The 12,230-nt window shown below is 35.8% G+C and overlaps 1 protein-coding gene and 1 non-coding gene across 2 annotated transcripts in view; one reads left to right on the top strand and one right to left on the bottom strand.

Moving 5' to 3' along the window:
- Positions 1-12,230, bottom strand: part of METTL8 (methyltransferase 8, methylcytidine) — an 88,464-nt gene that overhangs the window by 46,252 nt on the left and 29,982 nt on the right. Inside the window, exon 2 of the mRNA XM_047085234.1 lies at positions 486-640. Within this exon, the coding sequence (XP_046941190.1) occupies positions 486-628 (143 nt within the window). The 5' untranslated portion in view covers positions 629-640. The remainder of the gene's footprint in view (positions 1-485; positions 641-12,230) is intronic.
- On the top strand, positions 9,194-9,302 carry LOC124516855 (small nucleolar RNA U13). Its single transcript, XR_006963243.1, has one exon. It is a non-coding gene; the product is annotated as a small nucleolar RNA U13 (small nucleolar RNA).

Raw genomic sequence — 12,230 nt, 5'->3', positions numbered from 1 at the left:
GGTTTTGCACTACTGAGTTATTCTTAGAAGACATACAGTGTATATGCCTTATAAGAACACACTGGGCCCTTACAATCTGCTGCTATGTACTGCATGTATTTTTTTCCTAGAAATATCTATCCTTCCAAACAGAGGCTGGATTTCCTAAAAGCACAGACTAGGGTCATACCAGTGTGTTCTCCCTGCTCAGTAAGCAGCAGGTGGTGAATATACAGTTTGCTGACTGACAAGTACTCAGGACCAGAGGTGAGCAGGAAGGGTCTGCAAGAACACCAAAGCTGAGGAAAGCACTTGGGAAGTCATTTTTCCAATTCCATTTGTGAAGAAATTCAGAATTGGCAACACTTAAGTTAGGATGAGTTACCCTGCCTTTGGACCTTAACAACACGGATCAAGTTTAAAAATCCTTTCTTGGCACTAAATGAAAATAATACCACTGTTAATGTTTAACAGGCATATATATTAGACCTTGAAACATAACTCACCACATGTTGTGTTCAAAAACTTTGGCTGGGTCAGTTAAAATCCTTGATCCCAGAGGGGCCGCTGGGTGATTACCACTTTGGTATCTATGTGGCACCTTTCTTATCCTTAGACAGGAAACAGAATTTCTCCAAATCACATTCATCCTAATCAGTACCTGTAAAGTTACAAATGATTAATGAGTCAATATGGATTACACAGTGTACTGTTTTATCTAAGAGCCAAAAACTATTCTAAAAGGTTTAGAATCTAAGACATGAAAACTGATCATTTTTAAATGAAAGATGGGTATGATAGCTTGTCTCCTGAAGTATTTTCAGGCCAAGAGAAGGAAAAAGAATATTTAGGGTTGTACCATTGGCTGGTATTCTTCATAAGTCATAGCCTTGACCAACTTTGCTTTGTTTGGTATTTGTTTATTTAATTTTTAGCACACAGCCAAAGCATATCAGCCCAGAATATGAATTTTGTGTATTAAAAGGTTTTTTTTAAGTGATTTTATTATTTTGTTTTGGGGATTCTAAGCAAACATATTTGTAGGGAATATTTCACAACCACTAGACCGAAAACCAAAGTATAGTAGTATCAGAATAAGAAAGCAAACCTACTAAATCTCCTTCCCTGGGCTGAGCTGAATAATATGAAATTTAGTCAAATAATAAGTAAATACTGTTGTAGTAGATGAGCCCAGCAATTCTTAATTATAACAACCCTGTATACATTTATTTGTAAGAATAGTCAGTAATACATTTGCAAAAATAGATTTCCCTGTACAAAACATAAATCATAGCTCAAGAGGAGAATCATCAGTTGGTTAGTCAATTCCATCTCCATTTCTGGAAGAATAATTTTAACATTAAAGAGTATGCCATCTTAATTATGTAGTGGCAAATATGTTGGCTTACAATCTTTACAGAAAAGTATCAGAAAGAAGCTGTGAAGAGCTTACTTTTTATAATAAAAATCCATTGTTCTACTGCTCAGCATTTCACCCCGACTCAGTTGTTCACCAAAACATTCAGCCTAATGCCGTAAGCTGCCAGATAGAAAGAGATGCTAAAAGGTGTGTGTACATAATACACATTAGAGACTATCTAAGGTACTATTACGTATAAAAATGACGTGTATTATATACATCCTTTACCACCTTACTGAAAGGCAATGGATTTTGACTGTGATTTTCAAAATGAACTGCAGAATGTCAAAAACATCTCATTGTGCTTTTAAACATAAAATTCAAGATCTTCTTTTCGGAGGAAAAAGAAAGGCTTAGTTATACACCAAAAAGACTGTAATGGTTCCATTCAAATGTGACTAACAGTGATGAGAAATGAAACATTCAATAGCTACTGCAGATCTCCTGTTTCTTGTTTGTTTTTCCTTCTCTGCTAAATGCAAGCTCTTTGGTGGAGGCAAATGAAATTAAATGCTCTGCCTACCACTACCTTTCCTCTGATGTGCCTTTGTTCTTTTCTCCTGCCTGTGTTCCATGTAAGACTAACAAAACCCTACCTGCACAATTATTTTTAGAGCTCTCTTTCTGCACTGAATATTATTCATAAAATCTGTATGCTGAAGAGTAGAAACTGATTACACCTAGAAAGAGAGGCAATTCATGCTCAAAAGTGTAAAATGATGTAAACGTTTTCCACCCAGGAAAGCCAAATCAAAATGAAATTTCAATCTTCAAATAATCATGTGATACTTATCTATATCTATCTATATAAAAGAGGAAGACAGGGGAAAAAAGATATGAGTTTCTCTCACTATAAATGATCAAGAATCTCTATAGGCAGCTGTTTAGGCAGCTTGTTTTTCTAATTAACTACATAAACATCTTTACCTCGTTTATTTATTATCTGTAACAGTTACACACAGCCTTGTATTGCTCTTTATCTTTCTTATTATATAAATATGATACACTTACATAATACAACATAGAAAAATACATAATAAAATTATATAAATGCCTTAACCAAATTGCAAGCTTCTAAGGGCAGCACCAAGCTGCTCATGAATTAACTGTTTGACTGATAATACAAAAATGATCCTTGTCTGACATAAATTTCATAAGAAGGAAACAACTTCATATCTTCCAGGCTGGCTCCTAAGCAGCATACAGCATGGAAGAAGGACATGACAGAAGAATGTGGCAGTATACAGACAGCTATCCAGTTACATTGATTACAGTGATTTAAAAGGGTGTGTCTTATGTTGTAACTATCATGTTAGCTTAATGTCTACTAGGTCTTGGTTTCATTTTGTGATGGGAAAAGAAAAGATGGGCAAGGTCAACCCCAGACAGAATTCCGGTACAGAAAGCTGTACATGCGTGTACATAACAGAGCTTCAAAGTACATGAAACTGCATGAATAAGCAGTATTTTTTTTAATGTTTATTTATTTATTTTGAATGCGAGCAGGGGAGGGGCAGAGACAGGGAGTGTAAGAGAGAAATGAGAGAAATGCAAGCAGGCTCCGCGCTGTCAGCGTGGAGCCTGACAGGGGCTCGAACTTATAAACTGTGAGATCATAACCTGAGAGGAAATCAAGAGTGGGATGCTTAACTGACTGAGCTACCCAGGTGCCCCAAGTAGTATTTTTATTTGAAATAAGACAAAGAATAGCTAAAAATATTCCATTCACCCAAAAGAGGCAGGAAAGGAAGCACAGAGAAACTAAAAACAAAAGAGACAATTAGAAAACAAATACTAGGATGGCATAGTTATCTTTTTAAATTTATTTTTATTTATTTTTTTTGTTTGAGAGAGAGAGAGAGCATGCAAATGGGGGACACAGGCAGAGGGCGACAGAGAATCTTAAGCAGGCTCCATGCTCAATGCAGAGCCTGATGCAGGGCTTGATCCCATGACCCCAGGATCATGACCTGAACTGAAATCAAGAGTCTTATGCTTAACCGACTAAGACACCCAGGCACCCCTAGGATGGCATATTTAAACCCAACTATATCAACAGTTACATTAAATGTAAATGGATTCCCATTAAAAGACATGGATTGTCAATTTGTATGAAAAAGCAAGACTCAACCACATATTGTCTATAAGAAAAGCACTTTCAATATAAAAATACAACTAAATTAAAATAAAAAGAGATACTGAGCAAATGCTGCATGAGAAAACTGGTGGAGCTATATTAATAGTGTTAAAAATAAAACCACAGACCCAAATGGCATCACTTAGGGTAAGGCCCCAAGTCAGTAAAATAAGACTTAATACCTAACCTAACTGTAGTTTTAACCCCCCAGAAATGTAACCTTTAATCAGTCAGCATGAGACTTTCCTTGTCAGCACTAGGGACTTTTATTGAGACACCCTTTCACTTCTCCTTAGGAGGGCAACCTTGCCTAAAACAATGGATTCTTTGCTAATAATTTCCTTTTCTGCTCCCTCTTTACCTTCAAAAACCTCTTCCTTTCTGTAGCCCTTCAGATCTCCTTTCTACCTGCTAGATGGGATGCTGCCTGATTTGTGAATTGGTTAATAAAGCCAACTGGATCTTTATAATTTATTCAGTTGAATTTTTGTTATTTAATAACAAAGTAGACTAACACACAAAAAAGAGTATTACAGATATAAAAAGGGACGTTTAATAATGGTGAGCCAATTTATCAATACATACAATCCTAAATGTGCATGTACATAATAACAGAGCTTCAAAATACATGAAGCAAAAATGAACAAAACTTTTTAAAAGGATAAATTAACAAATTCACAGTAATTCTTCAAGATTTCGATACCCCTCTCCCAGTAATAAAAAGAACATTCAGAAACAAACTATCAAGAAATCAGTAAGTATATGGAAGAATTAACATTATCAACTTGACCTAAATGACACATAGAAAGAACACTATACCTAATAACAGCTGAATGCACATTTTTTCTTTTTTTTTCTTCCTTTCTTTTTTATTACAGTGTTTCCCCCCTTGCGGCTAATGATTTCCTCCTGCATGGAGTGCTCTTCCTCTTCCTCTTTGTCCTTTGCCTTATCTACTCTTGCGTCTTAATGGATCCCTTATGACCTTGTCCCACCTTCTCTACAGCGTCGTCCTGGGCCAGCCCAATACGCAGAGACATCTTCCTCTGACTGTTGGGGGATCTACCAGGCTACACCACTCAGGAGGCATTAACTTGTTAACTTTTTTTTTTTTTTTTTTTTTAATTTTTTTTTTTTCAACGTTTTTTATTTATTTTTGGGACAGAGAGAGACAGAGCATGAACGGGGGAGGGGCAGAGAGAGAGGGAGACACAGAATGGGAAACAGGCTCCAGGCTCTGAGCCATCAGCCCAGAGCCCGACGCGGGGCTCGAACTCACGGACCGCGAGATCGTGACCTGGCTGAAGTCGGACGCTTAACCGACTGCGCCACCCAGGCGCCCCAACTTGTTAACTTTTTGTGTGTATTTGCATGATTTGACCATCTAGATTTTGATGTTTTAAGGATTCTGTTTTATTTTATTTGTATTTTTAAAAGACTGATTATTATTTTTATTATTATAATGATTTTTAATTCAAATCCAAGTTAGTTAACAGATAGTGTAATAATAATTTCAGAATAGAATTTAGTGATTCATCGCTTACATATAACACCCAGTGCTCATCCCAACAAGTGTCCTCCTTAATGCCCCTCACCTCTTCCCAATACCCCTCAAGCAACCCTCAGTTTGTTCTCTATATTTAAGAGCCTTTTGTGGTTTGTCTCCCTCTCTGTTTTTATATTATTTTTGCTTTCCTTCCCCTATGTTCATCTATTTTTTTTCCCAATGTTTATTTATTTCTGAGAGAAAGAGAGAGAGACAGAGGCGTGAGCAGGGAAAGGGCAGAGAGAGGGAGACACAGAATCTGAAGCAGGCTCCAGGCTCTGAGCTGTCAGCACAGAGCCTGATGCGGGGCTCAAACTCACAGACCGTGAGATCATGACCTGAGCTGAAGTTGGACGCTTAACCGGCTGAGCCACCCAGGCGCCCCATCTGTTTTGTTTCTTAAATTTTACATATGAGTGAAATCATGTATTTGTCTTTCTCTGATTGACTTATTTCACTTAGTGTAATACACTAGTTCTTTCCATGTTGTTGCAAATGGCAAGATTTCATTATTTTTGATCACCAAGTAATATTCCATCATAAATATATACCTCATCTTCTTTATCCATTCATCACTAGATGGAAATTTGGGATCTTTCCATACTTTGGCTATTGTCAATAGTGCTATTAACATTGGGGTGCATGTGCCCCTTTGAAACAGCACTCCTGTATCCTTCAGATAAATACCTAGTAGTGCAATTGCTGGGTTGGAGAGTAGTTCTATTTTTAATTTTTTGAGGAACCCCCACACTGTTTTCCAGAGTGGCTGCACCAGTTTGCATTTCCACCAGCAGTGCAAAAGGGTTCCCCTTTCTCCACATCCTTGCCAACATCTGATGTTGCCTGAGTTGTTAATTTTAGCCATTCTGACTGGTGTGAGGTGGTATCTCATTGTGGTTTTGATTGGTGATTTCCCTGATGATGAGTGATGTTGATGTTGAGCATCTTTTCATGTGTCTATTAGCCATCTGGATGTCTTCTTTGGAAAAGTGTCTATTCATGTCTTTTGCCCATTTCTTCACTGGACTATTTGTTTTTTTGGGGTGTTGATTTTGATAAGTTCTTTATAGATTTTGGATAGTAACCCTTTCTCTGATATGTCATTTGCAAATATCTTCTCCCATTCCATTGATTGCCTTTTAGTTTTGCTGATTTTTTTTTCCTTTGCTGTGCAGAAACCTTTTATCTTGATGAAGTCCCAATGGTTCATTTTTGCTTTTGTTTCCCTTGCCTCCAGAGGCATGTCAAGTAAGAAGTTGCTGCGGCCGAAGTCAAAGAGGTTGTTGTCTGTTTTCTCTAGGATTTTGATGGTTTCCTGTTTTACATTTAGGTCTTTCATCCATTTTGAGTTTATTTTTGTGTATGGTGTAAGAAGGTGGTCCAGGTTCATTCTTCTGCATGCCGCTGTCCTTTTCCCAGCACCACTTGCTGAAGAGACAGTCTTTTTTCCACTGGATATTCTTTCCTGCTTTGTCAAAGATTAGCTGGCCATAGATTTGTGGGTCCATTTCTGGGTTCTCTATTCTATTCCAATGATCTATTTGTCTGTTTTTGTGCCAGTACCATACTGTCTTGATAATTACAGCTTTGTCATATAGTTTGAAGTCTGGAATTGTGATGCCTCCAGCTTTGGTTTTCTTTTTCAACATTACTTTGGCTATTTCTTTGGCTTTTCTGGTTCCATACAAATTTTAGGATTGTTTGTTCTAGCTCTGTGAAGAATGCTGGTGTTATTTTCATCAAGATCGCAGTGAACATGTAGATTGCTTTGGGTAGTATCGACATTGTAACAATATTTGTTCTTCCAATCCATGAACGTGAAATGTTTTTCCATTTTTTTGTGTCTTCAATCTCTTTCATAAGTTTTCTATTGTTTTCAGTATATAGATTTTTCACCTCTTTGGTTAGGTTTATTCCTAGGTATTTTATGGTTTTTGGTGAAATTGTTAATGGGATAGATTCCTTGATTTCTCTTCTGCTGCTTCATTATTGGTATATAGAAATGCAACCAACTTTTGAACATTGATTTTATATCTTGTGAATTTGCTGAATTCATGTATCAATTCTAGCAGGGGTTTTTTGGCAGAGTCTTTTGGGTTTTCTACATCGAGTACATGTTATCTGTGAAGAGTGAACATTTGACTTCCTCCTTGCTGATTTGGATGCCTCTAATTTCTTTGTGTCGTCTGATTGATGAGGCTAGGACTTCTAACACCATGTTGAAAACAGTGGTGAGAGTGGACATCCTTGTCATGTTCCTGTCGTTAGGAGGAAAGCTCTCAGTTTTTCCCCATTATATTAGTGGTGGGCCTTTCATATTTGGCTTTTATGATCTTGAGGTATGATCCTTCTATCCCTACTCAAATCCCTACTCTATCCCTCAAAAAGAAGGTTTTTAAGAAGAAAGGATGCTGTATTTTGTCAAATGCCTTTCAACATCTATTAAGAGGATCATGTGGTTTTTATCCTTTCTTTTATTAATGTGATGTATCACACTGATTGATTTACGGATATTGAACCAGCCCTGCATCCCAGGAATAAAACCCACTTGATCATGGTGAATAATTCTTTTAATGTATTATTGGATATGGTTTGCTACTATCTTGTTGAGAATTTTTGTGAATGCACATTTTTGTGAATGTGCATTGGCAAATATCTTCCAAGGCAGACCACATATGGCCATTCTACAAGATAAGTCTCAGTAAATTCCAAAGTATTAAAATCATACAGAGTATGCTTTCTGGCCATTAACAATGTTTAATGTTAATATTTCTGATGAATTGATTCATTAATAAATATTCCTCCTGAGTTTTGGTAATAGTTATTTTCTTGAAGTCTACTTTGTCTACTATTAATATAATCCTACCAACTGTCTTATGCAGTATTTCATATGTTTTATATATATATATATATATATATATATATATACACATATACACATATATATACTTACATATATATGTACTTACATATATACATATATATATATACTTACATATATATACTTACATATATATATGTGTATATATATATATACATATACATATATATATATACTTACATATATATACTTACATATGTATATGTGTGTATATATATACATATATATATATATATATATATATATATATACACATTCTAAATGCATTTGTGAGTTTACATTTAAAGTGCATATTGTTGGTTCTTGCTTTTTTAATCCAAACTTTAAAGGGTAAGATATCTAGAAATTTTCCCAAATACTTAGAAATTAAGCAACACACATCTAAACAACATATAGGTCAAAGATTTACATGAGTTAGTAAATCTTAAGGTAAATTAGAAAATATGTTGAACTAAATAACAATGAAATGTTAAAATATCAAAATTTATAGGATGTACCTACGTTTAGAGGAAAATTGATAGTTTTAAATGCTTCTATTAGAAAGAAAGAAAGATCTCAAATCAATGATCCAGTTTCAATCTTAAGAAGCTAGAAAAATAGTAAATGGGATGCAAAGTAAGTGGAAAGAATGAAACAACAGAAACTAAAAGCAGAAATGGGGGCACCTTGGTGGTTGAGTGTCTGACTTCAGCTCAGGTCATGATCTCACAGTTCCTGAGTTCGAGCCCTACATAGCAGCTCTGCTGACAGCTGGGAGCTGGGAGCCTGCTTTGGATTCTGTATCTCCCTCTCTCTCTGCCCTTCCTTTGCTTGCATTATACCTCTCTCTCTCTCTCAAAAATAAATAAAACATTGGGGCGCCTGGATGGCTCAGTCAGCTAAGTGTCTGACTTCGGCTCAGGTAATGATCTCAGGGTTTGTGGGTTTGAGACCCAGTGGCGTTGGCTCTGCACTGACAGCTCAGAGCCTGGAGTCTGCCTCCGATTCTGTCTCCCTCTCTCTCTGCCCCTCCCCTGCTTGTGCTCTCTCCTCTCTCTCAAAAATAAATACTTGAAACAAACACACAAATAAATAAAATATTAAAAAAGGGCAGAAATCAATGAAACAGAAAATGGACAAAACAGGGAAAATCAAAGTCAAAGCTGATTCTTTGAAAAGATTAATAAGACTGATAAGCTTCTGGCAAGACTAATCTCCAACACTTGTGTCTCAAAAAATGCAAATTTCTGGATCCTTTTGTAGTTCTTAAGTGTAAGGATTGGGTGTTCATGCTGTTGTGTTGTGTGACATGTGCTTCCCTCAAACCTTGTTATGACCTCAGCACATTACTCATCTAATGTGAAAAAAAATGGAAAAAAACCCACAAATTTCCAATAACAGGAATAAAATAGGAGGCATCACCACAGACCCTATAGGCATTGAAAAGCTAATAATGAAATATTACAAAAAATTATATTCCATTTATTAGATGAGACAAATGCCATCAAAACCACAATTTAGCAATAACTTACCAAAACAGCACGAGAAAAAAAATTCAAATAGCCCTAAATTTATTAAATAAATTTAATTTGTAATTAAAAGCAAAACAAACATCATACCCATTAGGATGGCTATTATTTAAAAAAAAAAAAGGATGTGGAGAAACCAGAACCTTTGTGCATTGGTGGTGGGAATATAAAATGGTACAGATGCTGTGGAAAACAGTATGGCAATTCCTCAAAATATCAAACATGGTATTACTGTGCAATCCAGCAATTCTACCTCTGGATGTATATCCAAAGTAAGTGCAAGGAAGGACTTGAAGAGATATTTGTACATCATGTTTATAGCAACATTACTCATAATAGACAAAAGGTGGAAAAAAACCTGAGTGTCTACCAAAAGATGAATGAATAAACAAAATAACATATACATAAAATGGAATATTATTCAGTTTAAAAAGAAGGGAATTTTAACGCATGCTGCAACATGGATGAGCCTTGAAGAAATTATGCTAAGTAAAATAAGCCAATCATAAAAGGACAAATGTAGTATCATTCCTCTTACATGAAGTTCCTAGAATAGTTAAAAATTCATCGAGGCAGAAAGTAGAATGGTGGTGGGCTACCAGGATGAGAGAATGGGAAGTTAAGTGTTTAATGGGTATATAGCTTTAGTTGGGGAAAAAGCTCTAGAGATGGATAGTTGTGATATCTGCACAACAACATGAATATACTTGATGTCACTGAACTGTACACTTGAAAAAGATTAAAATGGGGAGCACCTGGGCAGCTCAAATCAGTGAACATCCAACTCTTGATTTCAGCTCAGGTCATGATCTCACAGTTTGTGGGATTGTGCCCCACTTGGGACTCTCTCTGCCCCACCCCACTTGCACACATGTCCGTGTGCACACTGTCTGTCAAAACGAATAAACTGAAAAAAAGATTAAAATGTATGTTAAATTTTATATATATTTTACCATGATAAAAAACAAAAAACCTGCCTACAAAGAAAACTGCAAGCTCCAATGGCTTCGCTAGTGAATATCAAACACTTAAGGAAGAAATAACAAAATCTTACACCGAGTCTTTCAGAAAATAGAGGAGAGAACACTTACCATTTTGTTTTATGAGGCCAGCATAACTGAAAAGTAGAACAATTGTATATTTGAATTGTTTGAATATTGGCTACATTGTTACAATGCAGCTTTTCTCACAGACTTCACGCTTCTCATTGTAGTTTCAAGTTATCAAGTGTTTGTCAGAAATAAAACTTGAGGGTATCTAAAAGGGAGAAGCCTAAGTAAGAGTTTTTTAGACGTGTTTTAGTGTGCTTTAATTGCTAAGGCTGATATTTAGTTTGAGTTCCTTTAGTTCAGAGAAGAGAAAAATGAAGGTAACAAAAATCTTCACAAATCCTTGTTTGGTGTTTATAAAGTTTTTGTTTATTGTTGGAAGTACCTGAAAGAGTTTTGTGGTCTTCACCCTTCATTTAACTTAGCTCAAACCAATTCTGCCATATCAAATTCTAGTCCATAAAATCATACGGTATTTTTTTTACTTTTTACTTTACTTTCTTTTACTTACTTTGCCTATAGGTTCCTACTTGCAGCTCACCATCCCATAGTGGTTCTTCCTATCGAGTCTTGCCAAGGTCAAAGTGAAACAGAATAAGCATGACTTCAGGGCTATGGCCCTCTGAGATTTCAATGCCATGACTCAGTCATGAGTATTTAATTGGCTAAAGAAATCACTAAGGAACAGATCCAAAAAGGAACTGAAGCTCAGATAAATATCAGAGTGATATCAGAATTTATCAGAGTAAATATCAGAATTTTATTATCTATAACATTATACTTTTTAGTTGTAAGTACACAGAGGTATGCCATGAAATGCTGACAGACTTTCTGCCAGCTTAGATACAGCTAAGTGTGGACCTATTTTAGAATGCAAGGAAAAGCACAAATGTACAAAATGCCTCAGGTTCCACATACAGTATGACAAGCCAAGGAGAAGATGGTTTTAATACCACTCTGCTGGGCTCATCACTTGTGCATAGCAAAAGAAGAAGCCTTGGTATAGAAGGAAGATCTCTGCCCTACCTCCGATTTTGGCAAAAGGCTTTGCTTTCTACTAAAATGGAGCCCTTTTCACAATGACTCACCCATCTGTTTTACCATACCAGCAAACTATACCATATTCTACCAGAATATGTAAGATGTACAAGGGTATTTCATGTTACAAACATGAAAAAGTGTTTCTTAAATAACTGCAAATTTAATTTTTATAGAATAATAGTTTTAAGTACTTTTTAAGTAAAAAGGATAACTTCAGTTGAAGGAAACACTCCATACTAAATTTTGAAAACTGAAAAAAATATTTGAGGAAGTAAAAGCACTGATCCCAATTTATCTTTCATGTAAATCTCAACTAATAAAAAAGTTAAGTATTTGCCATGTGTGAGACCCTATTCCAAGCACTTTACATGTATTATCTTATTTAACCTCTATTTCCCTATCACAGGGCATTATTTTTATAACCACATTACAAAGGAAAAACCCATACAGGATGACATAAAACTAACATGCTTAATGGTCACCCAACCCATAACTGATGAGGCTTTAATTTGAACTCAAGCAGTCTAACTGGAGAGTCCACGCTCTACTTTCATTGCATGTTGTTTTTACATCTTTGTTATTCACATACATATAAATCACCCATTTGCCTTCTACTTTTGTACATCACACCTGCAAGCAAGAAGGATTACAGCATTGATTCTCCAGTCT

The sequence above is a fragment of the Lynx rufus genome, unplaced genomic scaffold (genome assembly GCF_022079265.1).
Source record: "Lynx rufus isolate CCGP_SWC_20201006 ecotype Redwood Valley unplaced genomic scaffold, mLynRuf1.p SCAF_2, whole genome shotgun sequence".
Lineage (NCBI taxonomy): Eukaryota > Metazoa > Chordata > Mammalia > Carnivora > Felidae > Lynx > Lynx rufus.
The sequence above is the reverse complement of the archived record's forward strand: the minus strand, read 5'-3'. Positions and strand labels throughout refer to the sequence as shown.